This window comes from Pseudopodoces humilis, chromosome 4 (assembly GCF_049639895.1).
Source record: "Pseudopodoces humilis isolate 2021_Gansu_Grassland_sample_001 chromosome 4, ASM4963989v1, whole genome shotgun sequence".
Classification (NCBI taxonomy): Eukaryota; Metazoa; Chordata; class Aves; order Passeriformes; family Paridae; genus Pseudopodoces; species Pseudopodoces humilis.
This window is the reverse complement of record NC_142203.1, coordinates 43,554,642-43,577,612: the sequence shown is the minus strand read 5'-3', so window position 1 is coordinate 43,577,612 and position 22,971 is coordinate 43,554,642. Positions and strand designations below refer to the sequence as shown.

The 22,971-nt window shown below is 37.5% G+C and overlaps 1 protein-coding gene across 1 annotated transcript in view; it reads right to left on the bottom strand.

Annotated features, from left to right (window-relative positions):
* Positions 1-22,971, bottom strand: part of MLLT3 (MLLT3 super elongation complex subunit) — a 115,514-nt gene that overhangs the window by 16,202 nt on the left and 76,341 nt on the right. The window contains exons 6-8 of the mRNA XM_014252387.2: positions 15,809-16,414; positions 3,919-3,997; positions 189-321 (exon numbers count right to left, since the gene is read on the bottom strand). Coding sequence (XP_014107862.1) covers positions 189-321; positions 3,919-3,997; positions 15,809-16,414 — 818 coding nt within the window. The remainder of the gene's footprint in view (positions 1-188; positions 322-3,918; positions 3,998-15,808; positions 16,415-22,971) is intronic.

Here is a 22,971-nt window from a genome sequence, read left to right as displayed (position 1 = left end):
GTATCAGGAATGGCTAGTTGTGTTAGTGTTTAAAAGGGGTTCTTTTATATGCAGATGCTTTAGAAATTCTAGAGTGAACTTTCTGCCCATTTGCTACTCAACGCTCCAAGAACATCAGACCTCACCTTGTTACTAACAAGCACTACATGTCTCAGTCAGCAGGCCACCTGCAATCATGAGACACTAACCTGCGACTCCTGCTTCCTCCTCGTGTATTTACAGGTTGTTCCAACTCAGAGTCATTGTCCTTCTCATCTGCTTCATCTGATTCATCTTCATTATCATCTGAATGCAGATCTTTCATTATAGTCCTCAAGGGACCTGAAACAACAGAGACAATAAAATACAACGAAGTTTACTCCCCAGTGTTTTGGGCAATTTACCCAGCTTTAAAAACTATCTTCCCCACACAGCATTGAGAAAGGAGAGTCTTAACAATCTAACAAATAAAGTAATGCACTGGGGGATTATACTGCAGGGACCTGTCCATGTATTCGTGAATCTTCACTCAAATGAGAACTCAGTCAGCTTCAACAGATTTACTCATGACAATGAAGTGACTGGCATGTTCAAGTGTAAGAACAATTTATACCCTGGACCATAAGTGAAGTAAGTAAAATATTGTCATGACAGGAGAAATTAATATGAAATGCATGCTTGCTAAAAGCATGCTTTTTTTTTTGTGTATTGCTGGGGTTTAGTATTTTTTGCTTTGTCATACATGAGTAAAGATCTACATATTGACCATACATAGGAACATACTGATCAGTATTAGTACATTTGTTAGGTTAATCCATGTATGAGAAGTTGGTTCTAACAAATCACTCTGACTAAGCTGTACTGTACAAAAGCAGTCTTGTTTTGTCTTCTTGGCTTTTAGATATTTTAACTTCAGTTGTTCCCATTATTTCAGGGTCAACTTCAAGTGGAGTACTTCACCTGTGTTGCTGAGTACAAAGCGCATCAACATCACCCAACACCATGTTTCACTCTTCCTGCATTAACAATAAGGTATGAAAGCTTGATTTGCTCACAAAACTGCTTTAACTCAGTTTGGGTTTTGATTTTCACTCTTTTTGCTCTAAGAGACAGTTACAGAAAGAGGAATACGTTTAATGGATCTGGAGAAGTGTAACACCACAGCTACTTGAAATAAGAATGGGCAAAAGCAGATTAGAAGAGGGAAATAAGTAAGATGTCCTGGTGCCACAGTACACTTAACCGTGAAGTACAGCCCATCTAAGACATGAAGCAGCAATTGAAAGCACCAGTGATGGCTGTAGGAACAGTAATTACTATTATGGCAGTAATTCCTTCGGCCCAAGAAACAGTACTGACAGGAACACAGGGGGCATGAGATGAAGCTTTCAATTCCCTATTCACTAATGGGGAAACTGAGTCAAGGAGTGACTGCCTGCAGGGAAGGTAGACATAACAGGGTTATGAGTATGACAGTGTTCCCTTCATGGGGGAATAGTTTTATGGACTGTTCCAGACTTAGCAAAGCTCAGGCCATAGGCATTTTGACTAATTTTGTGCAAGTGACTTGAAAGCTGTTGTTTGGAATGATTTATCACTAAGGCTGCCATAGAACTTTTGTAAATTGGCACAGTTTGGACAGGTTCAGAGAAATTACACTTTTCTCTGTTTCTACACCCTAGGAAAGAAAACCAAATGGTGCTGATGGGCTAATTCCTGGTTGACCACCAGATATTTGTATAGGTGACAGCATAAAAGAGCTTCTTTTCCAGGCACCCGCAGCTGATAGGTAGAAGCAGCTGAGCTGTACTCCATTTTCTGTCACTGTTTGGATCTCAGGCAGACAATGCTCAGTTGCAAATGACAACTTGTAGTCTGACAGAACAACTTACCATCTGACCCTTGAAGGAGGAAAAGGGCTTTTATAAGATCAGTAATAAAAAGAAACTTGGACTCCTCAGATACATCCATCACTGACAGCCCCATAAGCATTGAACAACCTGTCATTCAAACAAGTTCTCACTTAGTGTAGGAGCATGTCTGGTAGTCTGAAAAGCACAGTGCTAGCTAACTTTTCAGCAGACCTTTCTACCAATCAGCAAAGAATTAATTTTTAGGTCTTCTTTTTTTTTTCTATTTTGTTTTTTGGATAGCAATTTTCTGCTCCTTGGTAACACTTTGAAATTCCTTAACAGCCTTTTTAGATGTTTGAGAAGTTCTTACCTCCTAAGACAGCAGAATAGTTAAGGAGAAACTTAAAATTAGGAGTTGCCCATGAGCACGTTTGCTTGGTAAGGAAACCAATAAATATCAAAGTAAGCCCCAAGGACAGAAGAACCTGAGGAACTCTCAGGTTAGCCTACTGCTTATGCAAAAAAAGGTGAAAAAAGTTCATGCTGTGTTTTTGTGACACCTGAGTGAGCACTGGAGTGCTTACAACCAAAAAAGAGCAACAGTCCAGGCACGTAACTTCTAGTTAAGGGAAAAAGCATGTCTTCTGACCAGAGCCCAACACGCAGCGTGAACATGCCATGGTATGCCTGGTATTCCATACCTTTGATGTACAAATTCATGGCCTGGGCAATGAATACACTTGGTTAATTGGGGTTTCTGGAACTTTCAAAAAGAAGTAGGAACCACTATTTATGGTGGCAAAAAAGAGAAGACGTTCACATCAGAGGACAAATCTCTCATCTGTTCTAGAGAAGGTATAAAAAACTGAAAGACAATCTGTGGTATGTCTTCTACATGACCCAGAAAAGATGGATGGGAAAAGCCTGCACAGAAGAAACTACTAAGTCAACAAGTCTCTTCCCAGCAAAGATAACAGATGCAGAAGTGGATATCCAAGTCTTCTGGCTTGTAATGAACCGTTCACATCACTAAGGTTTTTCTTAGTTTCTCTTAGTTTTTCTGTTTATTCTTAGGTAAATATCTATTGCCTGAAGCTAGTCATTACCACAGTTAACTTCAGCTCTTGCCTTCTTTCATATGGAGTAACACTGCCAGAAAACATCAGAAAATCAGTACCAGTCACCTACAGAAAGCCAGTAGGAGAGATATGTATCATGTGACAATCAATTTAATATCAGTGTGCCTGAGGCACTAATGTATTGTCATAACCTTAAATCAAGTCTACCATTGAGAAATATAAATGGCTAAAACAAACTATTTTGTTTAGTCAAAGGCTGCTTTTTTAATGCTCCTTATCCAAAGAATAAAACAAAAGCTCATTAAGAATGTATCAGCTATACAATCTTATAAACCAGGGAAAGAAGCCAACCAGGAACTAAGTAGTTTAATAGATCATGGAGAATGAGTATCAACTTATTTACAGAAAACATGCCTTGGCAAAGCCTCCAGGAAGAAAAATGCATTCTTTATTGAGTTTCAAGTAAACTGAAGTTATTAGGCAGGAAACCAAAATGCAAACTTTAAGTATAACCATCATCCTTCCCTGCCATGTATTTGAAGTAAATACTGTGTGCTCTTAAAACTTCCCAGTAGCATAGGACGATCACAGCCTTTGAAAGGGCCTACATGAACACATCTGTGGGTTTCTCTTGGGTGTCCATGGGAAATCACACTCTTCCAGGGCTTCAGATGAAGCCAGATTCCATGCCACCTAGCCCTGCAAGGACAACTCAGAAACAGAAGCTCTTTTTGGGTTTAGCCTCTGTTAAGTGACTGGCATGTATTTAGTCCTTCAAAACAACCAATATTCACACCCTTTTCTCCAATTCACAATTTCTTTCTCTCCTTTCATTTCGCCCTTACAGCCACATCTGAAAACAACCTGTGGACAGGTCTCTAAATCAAAACTGGCCTGTTCAGGAAGTGAAACACAGAAGAAAAGAGGTAATGAGATGCCACGAGTTCTGTTTTTATTGGCCCCTTCATTTCACACATTCCTTTCAATTTCTTTTCCTTTACTGGTACCTTGTTGTCTGTTGTTTTGAGATGGTGTAAAACTGGAACTGGAACTGGAGCTGGAACTGGCAGGACTGGGCTGTTCAGACTTAAAAGAAAAAAAACAAAGAAAATAAATAACATTTTAAGAGACATTTTCTTGCCTAGAAAAACTCTTACAGTTACTTACTGCTTAAAGCATTCTGTCAAGAAAAAAAAAAAGTGGGGCCAAATAATACTCAAAGGCCTTAATTTCAGGTGTCAATGAGGCAAACATTGTGGAAATTACTATTGCACTCACCATACATACAAGCTACTGCATCATGTCTCGTTCTTTGCTAAAGCCTAACAGGAAGTTTCCAATGCCTTGTCTGAAAGATTATACAATGTGAGAGCCTAAAGGAGTTTATAATGGACCTAAGGCATCTCTGTCATTGTCATACTGGAGATGCAACGTTTTTCAAATTAACAATGACAGTGTGGAATTGAAAAACAAAGGACCTGAGCAGACCACACTAAATGCCAGAAAACCTCAGACAGTTTTCTTTCATCTGCCTTAGAAAATAAGTCTAAAAATAGAGATTCAAATTGAACTTTTAAGCTGTTACAGAAATTCTGCTAATCCTAACACTTTCCATATGTATCAAAACTCTGCAGAATGTAAATGTGATTGAACCAGAACACATACTTAGTTACAAAGAGACATTATCTAGAACTTACCAATTACAGAAGAGAACTGAATTTTTAATCAGGGTTATTAAAATCAGTGTTTATTATTTAACAAAGTTAAACAAAGTTAAACAAGTTCTACACATTTTTGTCCTACTATTGTTTAAAATGTTCCGATTTTCATTTCATTTAATGAGGAAGTCCTATTACTTCATGGGAAAATTCTGTATATTTTGCTCTGTACTAATCTGCTCTTTAGAACTGAAGAGTCTTATTTCCTGCTGCCAGGTTGCATGTCTCCTTACACCTTTTGGCTGATTCCTAGACTCAGCTGGTACATCCTTGCACACTCATCTGTGTACATAAGACGAAGTATGAATCTGGTATGTGGGCAGAGGAGATGCTAACAGAACACAAAACAGGAAGTGACCATAGAGAAGGAACAGTGAAAATCGGTTAGGAAATAATGGTCTGCTACTGAAAGGAAACCTGCTTACACTTCAAATTTTATACAACTGTGTTATCATGATGTGCTATCCAGGCTAACAAACATTTTCTGACTCTCCTTGCCTCATGACTGAGACACAGAATGAAATTGTTCTCAAAAATGACAGCAGAAATATCCAGTCTGTAAAACGCTGTTTTCAGGCACACAGGTTACCTAAGCCTAACAGTTGCTTTTTCTCCATAAATCAATCTATTGTTGCCCTTCATAATAGAGCAAGCAGATTTACTGCCTTTTGTTGCCTTTTCTCACGATGAGAGATGCCTATTTGGGCAACAAGAATGCTTGAGAAAAACACCATTAACATCTGCTCTCCTTAAATCAACACCAGCTCCAGTTCTCACAGACACACAGTCAAAATACAAATTCTGTACCTGACTGTGTGGGTGTATGCCACTTACATACAACTTAATCAACCCTGTGCAACAAAACCCAACCCAACCAACAACACAACCCACTTTAGAGTATCAAGAGAGAATCTTACATGGTTCACATCATCAGACCTTTAGAAACACATGGCAGCATCACCGCTCCGAAAATCAAGCATTTTTTTTTTCAAAAAATGCTTTTTCCTTCCTCAGTTTCTGTAAAACCTTACAAGATTTTTAGCTGTAAAATAATCATGATAATATGAAACAGACTGCAGTGATGAAGAACAAGTGTCAATGGAAACTTGAAAGACATGAGCAAACTAAGTTCAGTTGTCTAGCTGCAGGCTACTCTTAAACATCTGTTTTATCCATCGATTTCTGCTTCTTGCAGCAGAATTACTAGCTGAGAACTGGTTTCTGTAGATTTCCATTAACTGTGTTCTTCCTTTATTAATTTCAACATGGACTTAAACTTACCTAAAGCCCATTCCCTCAAAAAAATAGCAAATGCTAAAAGACAGTCATATTTGGCTTTCAAGTGCTAAAAGCCTAAAAAGAAAAAAACAAAACACACAGGCGCAGCGACTATTTCACTTATATTAAAAGTTCACTACTTCCTTTTCTAACAGCTTGCACGAAATGAAAAAATGGGAAAAGGCCTAGTCTCATTCTCCTTATAAGGCATGAAATGACCAGTGAAATTGCTCCATGTCAAAATTTTCTCCCAGCATTAACTAATTGTGTCAATATCACAAGAACAAATGAATATAAATACATATAAAGTTGTGTATTTTTCAGGTAAAAATTTTGCTCTACTTTAGCAAGATCATTTTGAGAACTCAAACCACAGAAAGTCATTATGAAACATATATGATCACCCATACATATTTAAAAAGGGTTTCTAACAACTTTTGAAACTATTTACTTTATTTCCTTAAAAAGCCCTGTTTGATAATTTATTCCAAGAAATACAGAGTAGCATAAACATGAAAACTGTTGAGTATTGAAATTTCATTGAAATGAAACTTCATTTTTTGACTGAGAAATCTGGGTAAGAGTGCACCCAGAGGAAACAGTTGCTTTTAACCTAAGAATGAATGGTATTAACAGAAAATATTTGCCTTTTCATATGGAACTAAAAATATGGCTTCCATATATGAATATAGATTAGTGCAAACAGCACCCATGCTTCTAGTTAACAGAGGGTATCCTTTGTCATTAAGCAATGCTTTTTGACAGTTTTACAGGTTCTTATCCCAAGGACTTAGGTATTCATGGCTTTACACACTTGGGCTTTCTGCTTTTACTCACTGGTTCCTAATTAAAATTTTTATTTTTTTTTAAATGGGTCTGAAATTAGCTAAAGCGTATCTTTCAACAATAAAAGTTTTAAGACAGTATCAGGGAACAGCTTCTCTCATATGGCCTTTTCCTGTTTTACCAGTTTTCTCTTTCTACAGACAAGCTAAATTAGAGTTTGGGCCAGAACTATTCATTAGTGCAATGACCCCACAAGATTTATTGCATTCTTAGATAGTCTACTTCATTTTAGTGCTCTCATAGTGATGCACAGGAGACAGTGACTTCTTTATTAGGCCTGATTGAGGCATTTTGTGCTTTGAAACTGTTCAGCAAAAAAAGGCAATTTTCTTTGGCCCGAGTTTTTATTGAAAAGGTATCTTTTCTACCAGTGATTTTTCTAAATCACCTGGCCTCTGCCATTTCCAAATTCTTGTCTGTTTTTACAAGCAGTTCACTCCTGAGCCGCAACTTTCAGGCAAACCCACCTGCTTATGACAAAAGATATAACAGAGCTTTTTCTGTAATATTTCATGGTCATCCTAATGTAGGATTAGGATTGGGGTTGTCTGCTCCAGGGCCAGGAGCTGGACTTAGATGATCCTTGTGGGTCCCTTCCAACTCAGGATATTGTATGATTCTATGGCTCTAAAAAGAGTCCCCCATCATTTCAAGCTCCTTATTAATTCTTTAAGATTAAGAAACAGAAGATATCTGTATATGGGTAAGAATGGTCATTCTTGCCTTTCCCTGAACCATTCCTGAAGAAAGCTTACAAATTGTTTCTTGAAGTAAACACTAAGTGGTGCAGCAATATCTCATTTCATATCAGTCAGTCTACATATTTCTTATTTTTTATTCTTGATAATCTAGAGACATCTGTTTCCCAGTGCTATGCTGAGACGCCAACATGCTGAGAAGTCTACACACTTGAAACTACTTATACAGCTGAGCATCGCTTCCACATACACTTTGTGCAAATTTAGAATTTCAGGAAGGAGGAACATGCTCTTGCAGGACAAGACTTCAACAGGACTCCCATACTTACAACTTCTACTGCCACTTAAGTGCCCTGTCAGTGACCTCAGCTTTCAATAGAAAAATTCAGCCTAGCTGTAGTTCACACAAGAGGCTCCCACTGAACATCAGCAAACAGCTTTTCACTGTGAGAGTAACCAATCATGGGCACAGGCTGCCCAGGGTGATTTTGGCATCTCCCTAACAGATGTTGAAAACAACTTCTAGATAGGGTCCTGGCCACCTAGCTCAAAGTGGCCCTGGCTGAACAGGGCAGGTAGACCAGGTACCCTCCAACCTTACTGTGAATTCTTTGAAAAACAACCTTCATTTAAAAAGTAGCATCAAGAAAAGACCTTAATCAAAGCTTTGCAACTCTGGACAACTGCACTGAATCAAGTGAGATTTGCATTTCCTTAGACACTGTCCTACTGAAACATGTTATCTAATTTTGAAAGAAAATCCTTTTCCTTCAGTATTTAAGAACAGATTTTATTTTACCTTTATAAACCAAAAGTAAATTTGAGACAATGATAATATAAAAACGCAAAAACAGTTGAGATTTAGAGAAGATTCACTGCCAGGAGACTGAGAAAAAATTCTTTTGCAGGATATTGTACAATAAAATTGAAAGATGAAGCACTAGTGAAGACTGTTCTGTAACCTGTAGGGTATTTTTGCTGAAAATACTTTACTGGAAAGAGCGGCAGACACATAATAAAGAAAGCAAAAGGGAGGGAAGATCAAGGACTGCCTTGTAGAGCAGCTAGTTTCTATGGATTTCAGGACTACAAGATAATGAGTAAAGTAAGGATAAAATTAACTAAAATGAGTAAAGATAATGAGTAAAGTAAGGATAAAATTAACTAAAATGTGTATGGTCACACGAGTATGAACATGGTCCTTAAACACGAGAGGCAAACTGATGGAAGTTCTTACCAGGTAAGCCTTATAAGAGTTTCCTGAATATGCAGGTAATGCTACAAAGACAGGGTTAAATGAAGGCTTTTCAAAACTGGCACTAAACACTGTTATTTAGACCACCTTTCCCCAAAAATGTGTGAAAAGACATGAATATTTGTGAAGAATTGATGAAGTGTGAGCAGTGCAACATGAGGAATTTAACAGGTCTGTATTCCATACAAAGTCTGAACTACATGGTAAAAAAAATGAGGCTAAATGGTATAAGATATACTTGTTTAGAGAATGTTGCTCATTTTATAAAGCCCAGTGGCACAAAAGCCCTGTGATGAGAGGATGGTGGCAGTCCCTCAGCACGTCTTTAACTGTGAAAAGGCCAAATGAAGCTGATAAGCAATACTCAGATACTGATTTTCTGAGAGTTTGGATCAACATTTTAAACTTTCTCTCTGAGAATTTCCACATAGTCTATACACAAAGCTGTCTCATGCCAATAAAGAAAATGTGTTTTGGAAAGAAAGTAACTTCAATTTTAGTACTAAATATCAACCACAAAATTCAAAAAGTGTCTTCCTTCAAACTTAACTTCAGGGATTTAAATGATTATCTGAAAACCTGAACTTTCATTTATTGTACATTCCTGTTTCAGTGAAAAGCTGTAGAGAGAAAAATACAAAAATATATGCTGTATCCTAAAAAATTCTCAAGTCTCTAAAACAGAAAACCTCCTCAAACTACTCTTCAAAATGTCAAAATCACAAAAAAAGAGATACTGTAAATGGAACAATGATTTTTAGATACCATGCTTGGCAACAATATGCTCTATACACATTTTTCTGTGTAGATCTGAAACATCTGATAAGGAGGCTCCTAAGCACTCACTCTATGATAATATCATGTGTTTCTCTAGTAGTTTTCACAAAAGATCATATATATTATATACACATACACCATACAAAAGTGATTCTCTGAGAAAAAAGCCATAGAGCAGATTTCTATTGTCTTATTGGTTCTTTCCCATTTACAGCTGACACATCTGCTTGCTGTAACTTTGCCTACACAAGTACTTTTACCAAAAGAATACTACAATAAGTAATCCTTATTTAAAGCTCCTTATCTCTGACTCTCTGGTTTCAAATGGTTTTGATAGTGTGATCTGAGTTTTACATTAATAGAGACTTGCTTCTGTTTCGTAAGACATAAGACTTTAACACATGACAGTCTTACAAAAATAAGAAAATGCGATACTTGTTTATATTTAAACTCCATTTCATTCAAATTGTTATAGTGTAGTGTAACCTATTTGTAATGTAACTGATAGTTATCTGAATAGGTACCTTAACCACTGAATGAAGCTATTAAAAATACTGGGCTATATATAATGACATTATTTCAAATACTGACTAAATTAAGAGCTCATGTAGTAGAACCCAGATCAATCCTGAGTTTTACAAAGGATCAAAAAGGTTATATATGGCACAAACAAATCAATATGGAACATCTCATCCACAAACTGTTTCCTTCAGCTAAAATTGTAACATTTAACATGCAAAATTTTATTTACTCTCACTAGTCCTCTCTCAAAGCAAATTTAGGCCACCAAGAGCACCAAGAATGGATTCCTCCTTTGGCTTTTTCCTCCCCTGAACCCAAGTAAGTTTGCAACTGAATTGTTATTGTCCAAAATACTCAGACCATGGCACTTTATTTGATGATATTTTACTCTTCTTGAGGAAGACACAATGCAATAAGCACTATCTTGAAACTGTATCTTTTTTATCTACAGAACACAGCTGCATTGTCGTAACCAAAATCCACTAAAGCAGCATGAGAAATGCAAAAATATCATCCATTCACTGAAAAATACTAAAACTGTCACAGCCTGTATTTACTTCTTCTCTTGCCACAGTTTAGACTGTAATACTTTTGCAGCTGATAATTCAAATTATGAAACACAGTTTACTGTATGTAACCTCATCCCACTATTTAGGTAATATCTAAAATGACCTCGTACAGAGCAGCAAAATCACTTGATTGAATTCTGTCCTCCTCAAGACTGTTCACTAAGTATGGTATTAAACAGAGTAAGTTTTGCAATGGTTTTCTGACTGGGGTAATCAGTGTTGAGGCACTGATCCAGTTACTGCTGGCCCCACTTCTGGTTATGCCCTGATGACTGAGTCATCGTTCCTCGGGGAGCCCAGGCACAGGTGGAGCTGCCTGTTAACCTCAGCAACAAAACAGCTCTGCTGCTGATGGGGTACTTATAATCAGTCACCTTTAAAGGCTCCTTTCATGTCCCTCTGTGATGATGATAGAAGTTTCCTGGATATGTAAACAGATTCTGCGAAGTGCAAATAGCGCCATTTATCCTTACCTTCTAACTCTGCTGTATGAAACATGAATTCCTACAACACAGGGCATCATTTCCTCACCTCTTCCAGATGGCTTGCAACACACTAAGTACACCGGAAGAAATTCTTTCATGTTCAGATATCCACAGCAAGAAGAGGTAACAGGTCTCGAGATAGTTCAAAAAACCCTACATCCACGTTCTGGACTCAGGCAGCTCCATCCTACTGTGCTACACATTTGCCAAGACTGCTTTCATTAGGGCAGACAGCATTAATTACCAAATTTCTTTGCTCCTCCACAGCAGCATAATGTTAAAACAAATAAATCTGATCGCCAAATAAATCTGATCATGCATCTACTTGTTTCCAGCCCCAATGGGAATGAATGGCTTGAGATATTGTTGCTGAGAGAGGGGCAGTAGAAACCCCATTAAAATACCCAGTGCCAGAGGAAACACGAAGCACACATTTCTGTTGGGCAGATAAAGATTTCTATTTTCAAGGGAAGATAAAACCCTGAAAGTTTAGAGGCCTTCAACAGAAAATGTTAGGTTTTAGTACCAATAGAGCTGGATGTTTTACTCAAAGGCTTTTGGGGTTTTGGGTTCTTTGGTTTTGGTTTTGGGTTTTTGGGTAGGAAAAAGTATGAAGTAAGTAATTTAGTGACATCTTTTTCTACCAGAAATGTAGGTATGCAATGTACTGCAGTATTGACTAAGCCGAAATGGTACTACTGAATAATGAATGATTCCAAGAGTTAACACAAATTCACACCAACATTCTTAAGCTATGTAGCAGTTTTTCTATTGCTAGTGTGGTGATCTCAAACCACCTTCAATGAACACTCAAAATATTATTAAATTTGGTTTCAGGTATGACACTGCCCTTAAACAGCAATGGTTGCCTGGCAGAGAAGGCATAGATTACATTGTTGAGAAGGAAAGGCAGCTGCCATACAGAGGGCATGAAAGAAAACTGCTTCATTACATTTGCTTTGATTTATTTCCTGTACCAGGTTCACATGCACACTTCAATACTGGGAGAACAAACACACAGGCACCATCAACCTTGAGTCTGGGGCAGGCAAAAGATGTCCGTCAGAAGCATCCCTTGCCCATTCCAAGAGGGCCCTCCAGCATTCCTCCACAGTGCCAAATGGAGCACAAACCCAGGGCTCCACAGCACAGAGAGGTGAACAGCAGTGCCTCCCTCATCAGCAGGCAATGCACAGTGGTTCCTTCTGCACAGAAATGAGGTAGAGTACACACTCACAGCAGCAGTGAACTCAAGCAGTCTTTATCCTGTGATAGTAAAATCTAAACCTCAGGGGATTATTGAGTCTTCCAAATATTAAAAAATAAATTGTGTACTTAGGGTGTGTCCTGGAGAGGTCATGACCAGAGTACAAGCCTCTGAATGAAGTATTATCAAAATTATCTAATGAAGTTCATGGGGAGTTTGGCAGCAAACTTTCAAAAATACATGACTAAACCATGACATTTTTGCCTTCCCTAAAAGAAGTGTAAATGTACTGTTTCCAAATAAAAAAAATAAAAGAGCATAAAAGCCTTGAATAGATCTAATTATTGTAGATAAAATGCCAGCTGAAAACTATCAAGTATTAGATTTTATTTTAAATATGTGCAGCCATCCTTCTGGATCACAACATCATTTATGTAAAGTAGATACATGAAGCAACTTCAAAGCAATGAAATCCTTATCAAGAAGATCTCACTTCATTATGATTAAAATAAAATGTCCTGTCTTTAATATTTTATTACTTTGACTGCAATCCACCTTGGCCTCTCAAAATTGTCATGACTTTACCGTACATGAGACAAAGTCTTTTTATGACACAAAACCCCCCCAAAACAATTACAGCACTGGCACTGCAGATACACAATTAAAACCCTTACTTTCTGCAGGGTAGCAGGTGAACAGGATTTCCAGTGCTGAAATACAGAAACTATGGCTCCAATTCAAACCTGCACTTATGCAAATATTTGAGTTAATTCACATGAGTAGCCACAATGAAGCAGATGTAGCCAGCACTTGCAAATGAAGTAAAATACTGCAGCCTGTATTACTAGGTTAAAAATGATTAATGTTAATTCTGTGGTCAAAATCTGACATTGCCTAAAACTAAAAAAAAATCCAAACAGACTTTGCCTCAAGAACACAAAATTTCATGGCTCTTGCAAGATTACTTTTGCAACTGGAACATTTAATCGTATCTATATAGTTCATACTGCTTCCTCATCCATATACAGAACAGCCTAACATGCACCTAAGCTTTTGTGAGTGAAGACAAGGCATTGTTTCATAGTAACACTTAATTAAAATAGGCAAAGTAGAGCAGCTGAATACTGCCATACTACAGTAGGTGCTGATGGCCACAGAGCATACTTGTGCTTACTGCCACTTCTCTATAGATTATCTTTGGCCACTATTTCTCTCTGAGCATATATCTGGAAGGAAACACCTCAGACTGTACAGTATTTACCTGTTTGTGACTACTGAATTACCTCCTCAGCTATAGTTGGTACTACATCCAACAATACCACATGAATGGCTGGCATGGTTTTAAGAGCTTTTGGTTTTAAGAGCATGGTTTTAAGTTGTTACTTCCTGGACTAGAAGCAGAAAGACTTCATTTAATTATCACACAAAAAGTAAATAATGTAATAATATGATAACTGCAAACCCACAAGGCCCAGTCTGCAGTGAAACGCAGTATTAACACTGTTCTGCAGCATTAACAATCTTGAGAGCCACAGTTTCACAAATAAAATAAAACCTATCTTCTCCTCTTTTTTTTACCTTTGGTAACTACATGAAAACAGCACATGGTGTTGACTGTTCCTTCTGACCTTAAATATTACCTGAAAAAGGTCTGACTTGAGCTCCAAGCCCTGTCAGAGAATAGGCTTTTCCAGCTAACAAGGGCCTGGAGGTTTTACAAAACTATAGGGGTTTTCAAAATGTTCTTCCACTTTTGCAAATCATCAAACTACTACATCATATGTCAGAATGAAAATGGCATTTTATGGATTCCTTTAAAAAGGTACTCATACTCTAAGGCTGCTTTAGGACATGCAAGCAGTTAATTAAGTACAAAGGTATAGTCTGTGTGATCTCTACTATATTTTCATTGTTCCGTAAAGGCCTTCCTGAGAAGGAGACAGGGTTTCTTCCTAAAGGCAAAAGACCCACTCTGCTCTGAAAAACTGAAACTCCTTACCCCTGAGCTGCCACATTTTGCTGGCGTGAATTTCCGCTCAGATTGCATTCCATAGGCTTCGACATGCCAAAAGGCTGCTACCATTACTGATGCAGTGACATATGGTGGCAGGAAGGGAAAAAAACAATACATACCACAAGCAAAATAATCACACCAGAAGAAAACAATTTGCCAGAAACACACAGACTCCCTAAAAAATCCACCAAACCACTGTCATGCATGGCAGACTTAGAGCTGTTATTAAGTTCTCTACAACTGAAGATACAGGGAGAATATTTAATACCTGAATGCCCGCCTTATCTCCTTTGTGCCCTCCTGCTGCAGCAACTTCACCAAGAGCCATGTAACACTTTATCCTTCCCTTACCCAGTCAAGCAAAACCCAAAGTAATCAAACAAGAAGTATCTGAGCACCACTTCTGAAATGGCTCCCAGCTCTAAAGGGGTGGCTCCAACCACAGAAAATGCCTTACTCGGATCCAAAATTCTGTATTTCTCCATCTCAGACAACAGCTTGCAGCTCACACAAATATTACAAGAATATCACCATATTTCAGCCTGGCAGCAAAATCAAGGTCAAGTTCTTTTTTTTTATCATGTTGCTGCACTGTCCCACACAGGAAGCAAACAGGTGGAGTTCTCATTAGCTAAAACATCCTGTAATTGAATTTAAAAGCGAAATGTTTACAATTTTGAAGTGGACTGTGTTAACATGCCTATGTCTCAATAAAACCATAAATCAACGTGATTTCACTCTATACTTTATTTTGTATGTTTCATACCAGAGCCACTAAAACAGTTTTTCAGCCTTCATGTGTGATTTCAAAATGAACTCAGAGAAGACCTCACACTCTTTTGAACACTTAGCTGATCACTAACACTGAAGTCCAACTTTAATTCATAGATGTATTTGAAAAGTGATACTTAATGAAGCAAGATGAAGAGAAACACAGACACTTGTTTCACTTGAAAACAGCTCAAAGTCAACAGAAAAACAAAATTCCCATTAAAACATCTTTCTTTTTGGTAATCCTACTACTTGGGAATAGATTCTCCTCATTACAGTGACATTCTAGGAACTCCTCTTCCTCCTCCACAAAAAATTGGCATCATTGACAGAACTGCCTCTTTCAGCAAAAAAGTAACTGTGATATAAGTGCAACCCTTTTCCTGGATTTACTGAACTAATACCTGAAAACAAAGATTTAGAGTGTGAAATACAAGCATTTAAATCCATTTCATTTTCTCTCAAAAGAAACACGAATTTCTAAAGAACATCAAAAGAACAATATTGTTCATCATTATCTCCCATATGCTCATTGTCATAATGTTGACATTTAGTAATTGAGTAGACTTGAATAGGCAGTACAATTCAACTAGAACATCCGTAAGTTTGAACATGGCCATTAACATCCTTCAATTTGGACAATCTGGCAATAAGGGAGAGAAAGGTGAGAACACAAATTTGGTGCACAGTCCCACAGACTAGGAATACTCAATACAGCGCTGAGTAAAGTATTAAGCAAAACCAAACCACCACTTACGTCAGATTTGGAGGAGACATTTTCCTCCATGTCAGAATCACTGGGATCTACAATATCATCAAATGGTGGCAAAGTAGGCGTCTTCCTTTCCAGTGCATCATTTTCAATTTTGACTCTCCCCACCTTGAGTTGAGGCTTATCTTTTGTCTGTTTTTTGTCAGCTGAACAAGTAAGAATCAGTGGTGGGGCACTAGGAAAACTTTTAAATAATGAATCCGAGCTGGGTTTTTTTCTTTTTCTTGCAGAAGATTCATCAGTGTCCAGCACAGAGGGCCTTTTTGTGAGAGTCTTCTTTTCTTGCTGCTGTCCACACATTATGGTAAGAATGGGGGTGTTTTCAGATTTTGGTTCCTTGGACATGGGTTTGGGTTCCTTGAAGGCCATCTTGGGAACCATTTTTTCATCTTTTAGTGGTTTGTTTTCTTTGGGTTTCTTAGAGGATTCTTTGGAAGATTTGTTATGTTCCCTGGAAGGTTCTTTGAAGGCACTTTTTTGTTCTTTTGAGTCTTTAGAAATTTTTTCTTTGTGCTCCTTTGTTAACTTCTGGGTCTTTGAAAAACTGTTACTACTGCTGCTGCTATTTATGTTCAGAATCCTAGCTGGGTCCTGCAAAGAGGAGATGCAAAATTTTACTTAAAAAAGAAGCAACCCTAAATTCTCAAATGGCAGACACAGTATGGACATAAGATTCATATTAAAAACTTGGAGCCACAGGTGAGTAACCAGGAGAAGAAATAACCATCTAAGAACAGATAGAAGGCCCAACATTTGGTCAAAACATCTGTTACAAACTGGTGGAACATGAATAGTTATACTGCTTGTCAAAAAGTTACAACAAAAGCTAGTTTTTAAGCTAGGCATTATACCTGTCTTTTTAAAAACATTTTATGGTTAACATAAAGCCTGTTTAGGAAATCTTTATCATCACCATTACCCATGAGAAAATAAAAATCACAAAGAAAAACGAAGATATGAACCACGTGATGTCAACAGAATTACTACAGGATCAGAGGAAAACATGATGACATTTCAGACAAAGTTTGACTTCTCTGCTGTGATCTTTCAGCTTTTGTCAAATCTTTTTCCTCATAAACAAAAACCTTGTGTACAGCCTGGCTATGGAAGAATTGATTGGATAGCCACTGCCTTTTTATGGACAACTAAAGCTGAAAAAGCTTCCTTCTTCGAATATACTGGAGTCTCTGCTGAGTCTTTAATTACATATATTTTTTTAATTTACCTGTTTTAAGTGGGAAGTGTTTCTCATAAGGTGGACTGAGTGTAGGACTCAGAGGTACTACACTAGAGGCAAAAAACCAGAAACAGCAGAGCAGTATCATTCCTCACTCAGTTGAATATGAAAAGTTCAAGTGGCAACTTGAACTTAGTTCTGAAGCTAGAACTGGCAATAAAGGAACATCCAGGATGGGTCATTTGGATCCTTTCTTCTGAGAATTAACACCTGCCCACGGAAACTGACAGCAGTGGGCTCTCGGTATCCCCAGAACACCCAGTAGACTAACCACACTATCTTAAATACTAAGACAGGGTCCATTTTTATACTACAAATACTACAAATACTACTTCAAATCTGCAAAGTTTCAATTTACAGGAACCCATGGTCATGAAGTTTACACTGCTTACTTTCTTCCAAACTAATTATAAGCATTTCTGTCTATATGTTGCCCAGGAAGTGAGAAACTTTTAGAAAGAAACACTTCAATATATATTGCATGCACCCATTGATTTCCTTTACCTAGAAGAGATGTGTATGTAAATATGGTGTCTCTGGCTGTCTAAAGCTACCACAGATTTACAGAACTGTAGAGAGGAAGACATATTTAGCTTATCTTTCATCTTTACTTAACCACTCTTTTACCCACAACATAGAACTGAAGCAGTACAGTGGAAAGTAAAGGACCAAAGCAGGACATGGCCACCCTCATCCTCCACAGGGACTAATTTTAAAAAATGCACACAGTACAACTGCTCTGAAAAAAAAACTATCCAAGAAAACAAAGCAGAATTTACATGTTAATGGGAGCCTTGTCAATTAGAGGAGAAAGGAAGTCTGAGACTACATCCACTGATGTGCTTCCAGTTCATAAGTAATAAACTTATCATAAGTAACTACTTATAACTGCTTATAACTTCTCCAATTAGGATGTATTAAGTTTAAGACCTAAAAGCTCTATACAAAATGTGCAGTATCTTCCTTCTCTGTAACAATAGGTAGAAACAATTAACTAAAAATAATTACTTAAAACTGTTCTTCCCATCTTATTATCTTATTTAGTGAAACACTGAGTCACAGTGCTGCATAAACAATTCAACTGCATGTTTTTATAAGATGTTTCTTGCATCTGTAACACAAATGTATTTTTTGTGTCAGATTTGGGAAACTATGTATTCATATAAAATATGTATCAACATTTACATTGGCCGTTAGCATCAACAATGAACAATACTATAATGACATCTGAATGTCTAAACCTGAGGCACTTTCTCAATTCCCAGGCAAGCAATTAAAAAAACAAAAATAAAAAACAATTTAGCACATGTTTAGACATGTTTTACTTGAGTCATAAGACTTTTCCTGGTGTTCTTCTTTCAGACTACAAGAAAAAAAAAGTTTACTATCTCCTTTGATGCAAGAGCAGCACAAAAGCTGACTGATGAACTAATTACTAATGCTTCTAGTGTCACATGTTCTATCATGCCAGAGAGGTATTGCCCTGGGGAGAAATAAATTATCTGTCATTACCGAACTAGATAGAGAAATTATCTCTTTTACTGGTCTCCTTATAGCACATTATTTTACATACAGCACATACATTTTACATTTCAGAAGGAGAGTCTCATTTTAGAGGTTTTCCAACAGATCTGTGGAAATGGTTCTGGGGCACAGCAGTATTGAAACCAAAAGCAACTTGAGATCTGTTGTCTTTTCAATTTTAATACCAAGCTTTTTTCATCTTCCTACAACATGAAAGCTGGTATTTTCACAGAAATTGTAGTACAAATATGTGACATACTTATGAGACTTATTTCTACACCCCTCTCGCATGCACTCTTAGAATTAACCTTTCCTAAAGGCACCCAACCCATTGCTTTTATATCTGCATTCACTGCCTAAGTAAAAAAATTCTTTTCTTATTTCCTTAATTTCTGCAATGACCCGAAAAGAAGCCAACAATGACATAGAGGAGAGAGCAGTAGGAATATAAAATCTGTAAAACAGAAAATAGTCAAATTATATACACCAGTAAGTTATATCAAACCTGATGATGAACATGGGATGCTGGTGGGAATGAGAAGGCGCTGAATATTCCATATTATGTACAGCAGAAATCTTAATAAAAATCAGAATGTACTTTCAAACCAATTTCCTATTTATCAGAACCTGACAGCATGTTTAAATGTTTCTTTCCCCCTTAATAAGTTTTGTAGGAAATAAGAGTAAATTAAGTAAAATAAAACACTCTTTCCTCAAGTTCACTGAAAAACTGGGATTGTAGGGTTTTGTCAGGTAATGTATCTGCACACCGTAGCTTACATTTGTGTATTCATCGAATATTGAAGCAACTCAAGTCAATGTTAGCCTTTGGTATGTTGCATAACAAACTTTCATATGTATGCAGAAGTGTAATACAGGCACGTAAGGCACACAGGCATGCCAAAACACCTGTAGATGTCATCTTAAGCCAAGTAACACCATGTGCACACAGTACCTCAAGATATACAGCACTGCTCTATAAAAGGGGCTAACATATCTTTCAAAATATGTATTTTAGAAAGCACAATAAAAATCTAAAATTTTATCAGCAAATAAAACCTGAGCTACTGTGACTATTGTACTCAACTCCTGCCCATATTTTGGCCAACACATCTCATGCTAGGGCCCAAGATGCATTCTGGGAGCACACAGAGCATATTGTAGGCAGGGCAGGTGACCAGAAAAGCTAAAGAGCCATTACGCTGCCATGATCACCTCAAACTGCTGTCTCCTGCAGCCATCATCTTTGGCAGTTTCATCACCATCTTCTAATTCACAGGAATTGCATAAACTACACCTCCAATCTGGAAGGCATAAAACATCATCTTATCAAAAAAGCCCAACTTCTGAAGCTGATTCCCTACCAGCTGGACTGCTCAGGCTTTCACACTTCCCACTGCGAAACAGGGTATTCCCACACTGTGACAAAGGAATAAGGATGAGCACCCTTCATGCTCAGCTGGTAACTTTATTTTTTTATGGATCCCAAGCACATTAGATTAAGAGTTACAGGTTATAAACTAAGAAATTTTGTGATCTGGGAGGTGAATTCACTTCATAGACTAATCTGGGCAATGGGAACCAACCGTTTGTTGTGGTTTTGTGTTTCTTAACAAGCTCATGAAATTAAGTTTATATCACAGAGTACATTGTCCTGAAAATTTGAGAAGACACAAATGGACTGTGATAGCTGCTCAATACGTAACACATCTGCAGATTAAAACACTTCTGTAATAACAGGGCAAAAAATGATGCTGAATTCCATACGTTACAGAGTTGGGTTCTGACTTCACACCACAAAATATAATTCCCAATTTGTCTTAATGTGAGACAGAATAAGCAGTAACTTCTGGAAACCTTTGCAAACCTCAACTGCTGACAGACATTAGTAACCTAACTAAGAAATGGAACACTTGGGAGGGGTGGGGTAAGCAGAGGGGCAGTTCATTACATTTTATGAAGTTATTAAATTGAGAACATTGGCATGGCCTTGTCAGTGTACTTTACTCTGAGTTTAGACTACAAATTTAGTACTAGTGATCATAAAAATGTGCCTTATTTTAATTTCTAATTAAAAAATGTTACATCTGTTGAAGTAATGTATCTGTATTAAGCCAATGGACTAGAATTAGTCTCAAATATGCCTATTGCTCTCAAGAGGAAAAGAGGAGAAAGATATCCAGAAGTAATTCCTTCATCAAGCAAATTCAGATTTCTGTTGGAATACCAACTTGATTACTAGCTGATTGGCGGGGGGGGAGGGGGGGAGGCAGCAAAAAAACAAGAAAGAAAATCACAATATTTGAGAACCTTCAAAAATACCCTGGAGTAGGAGAATAATTTACCTGTTTCCAACAAAAATTTGAAAAACCTTCCAGACTTCAATTTTGCCTAGACCATCAACTGTTATGATGATCAGAAGAATTAGAAGCACCTGGAGAATTACAAAGCTCACTGGCTTAACAGTGAAGGCCAACTGGGGGAGCATGAAGCAATTTCTGTTTTTTTCTGGTCACACGCAGGAATAAAAGCTCTTGTTTTCTTTTCTTATAAAATAAATCTTGTTTCTTGTTTCTCTGATGCTACAGTTCATTGCAAAAGACATAATAATCCCCAAGGAAAACCAACCAAGCTTTATCTCTATTCTGTGCATGTAATATTTATATAACACAAACAGGCATAGCAATAGCACTATTTTAATTCAACACAAATACCTGTAAGCAGCCTGCAGCTATTCTTACATTCTGAAAAAATGCATAAAGGAAAAGTTTTCATGCATTTATGCCTGACATCTGTACTTCCAAGATTAAGGCTTTGTTTTGGAATCAAAATAACTTTAAAAAATAATTTAAAAAAAAGATAGTGAGTGGGGCTCACTAATACCCTCTCCATTAAACTGAATGAAAATAAAAATCACTTTAGAAATACGAACATCTCTATTTAATACATATTTAAGAAGTGAATGTGACAGAAAGCAAACCGACAGTTGTCTGTTACTTCATACTGTATTGTACTTTTCGTAAGTGATTGCTAAACCAAGAATAACATTTTGTTGCACTGGTTTCATTGTTACTTAAATTCTTATCTAACCATAAAGCTTAGTGCTACTTTGCAGTGGCAAACAGAGAAGCATAAGGTTCTGTTTGTTCCACACTCAAAGTTTAAAAATGACCTCAAAGTTAACTGTGGTATTCGCAGACAAAACAAACCAAAACTAGGCCAAGCACATCAAAGGCCTATTGCCGTAGCAGAAAAATCCCAAAGTCACCCAGTGCAGACATCTGGAGTACACTTTTGGGACCAGCAGCTTATGCCCAAGAACTATCAAGACTTTCCTGCAACTCTTATTCAAGAGGCATATTTAAATGAAATCTGGATATGAAGTTGTTCTATCATTGGGGTTGCTCCAAATGACAAACCCAAAAATCTATTTGTACATTGGCTGGAACTTTCCTACATTCCAACCAGAACAAAAACACTTAAGACCAAAATTCAAGGCTTTTCAGCTCCAAGAACTTGCAACAAAAACCCCAAACTTTAGTGTTGCACTATACCCAAGGTTATCTTGTGTTTCCATTTCTCAAGAATAGCTTATGATTCTCAGCAAGGCAGGTATTTACAAGCCTATCTTTATGAGATGAAAGACTAACTGTTCAGAAGCGTGTCTTCCAAGTTTGGACAGGGTGAAGCAATCACTGCTGGGGGGAGAGGAAAAATCAAATATCCACAGGGACTGAAAAAAAATCAGTGCATTGATAAAACACTTCTCCCCACTACTAAAAATTCTAGGGATGGAATCCTGATGCATGGCTAACCTCCTCATACATAGCTGCACCGTATGGGACAAACTCTCTGCGTACGTTCGAGCTGCTTCAGCAGAAAATGAAAAGATTTTAAGCACTAGTTTATATAGATGACTGCAGCAAATACACACTTCAGCAAATACCTGCTTCACTCCATCACACTCTACACTTGACGTTTTTCCACGTCAGATGGAAATTCACTGTCTAAATACAATTTGGAAAATTACTTCCCAGGTTTACACTTGCTTACAAAAAACTGAGATCAACACTTACCATGGTGTACAGTTACTAGGCAGAGAATTAGTACAGGAACCAGTATCATGTCAGTACCTCTATGAAGTCCTTCTAGAGATGCTTGGGTTGTTTATGAACCCAAGCCTCAGCACACCTGCTTTGGCATGCAAAGCAAGGCACAAGTCAATCAATATTACAGCCAACTCCTCAGAAGAGACTGGAAAATGAACTCTAGGTATCTACCTACCAACATCACAAGAACCCCTGTTAGAGATGGTCAAGTGTCACAGTAATGTTTAGTATCTAATCAGATGGAGATACATCCTAGTCTAACCAGCAGTACCTTTCTT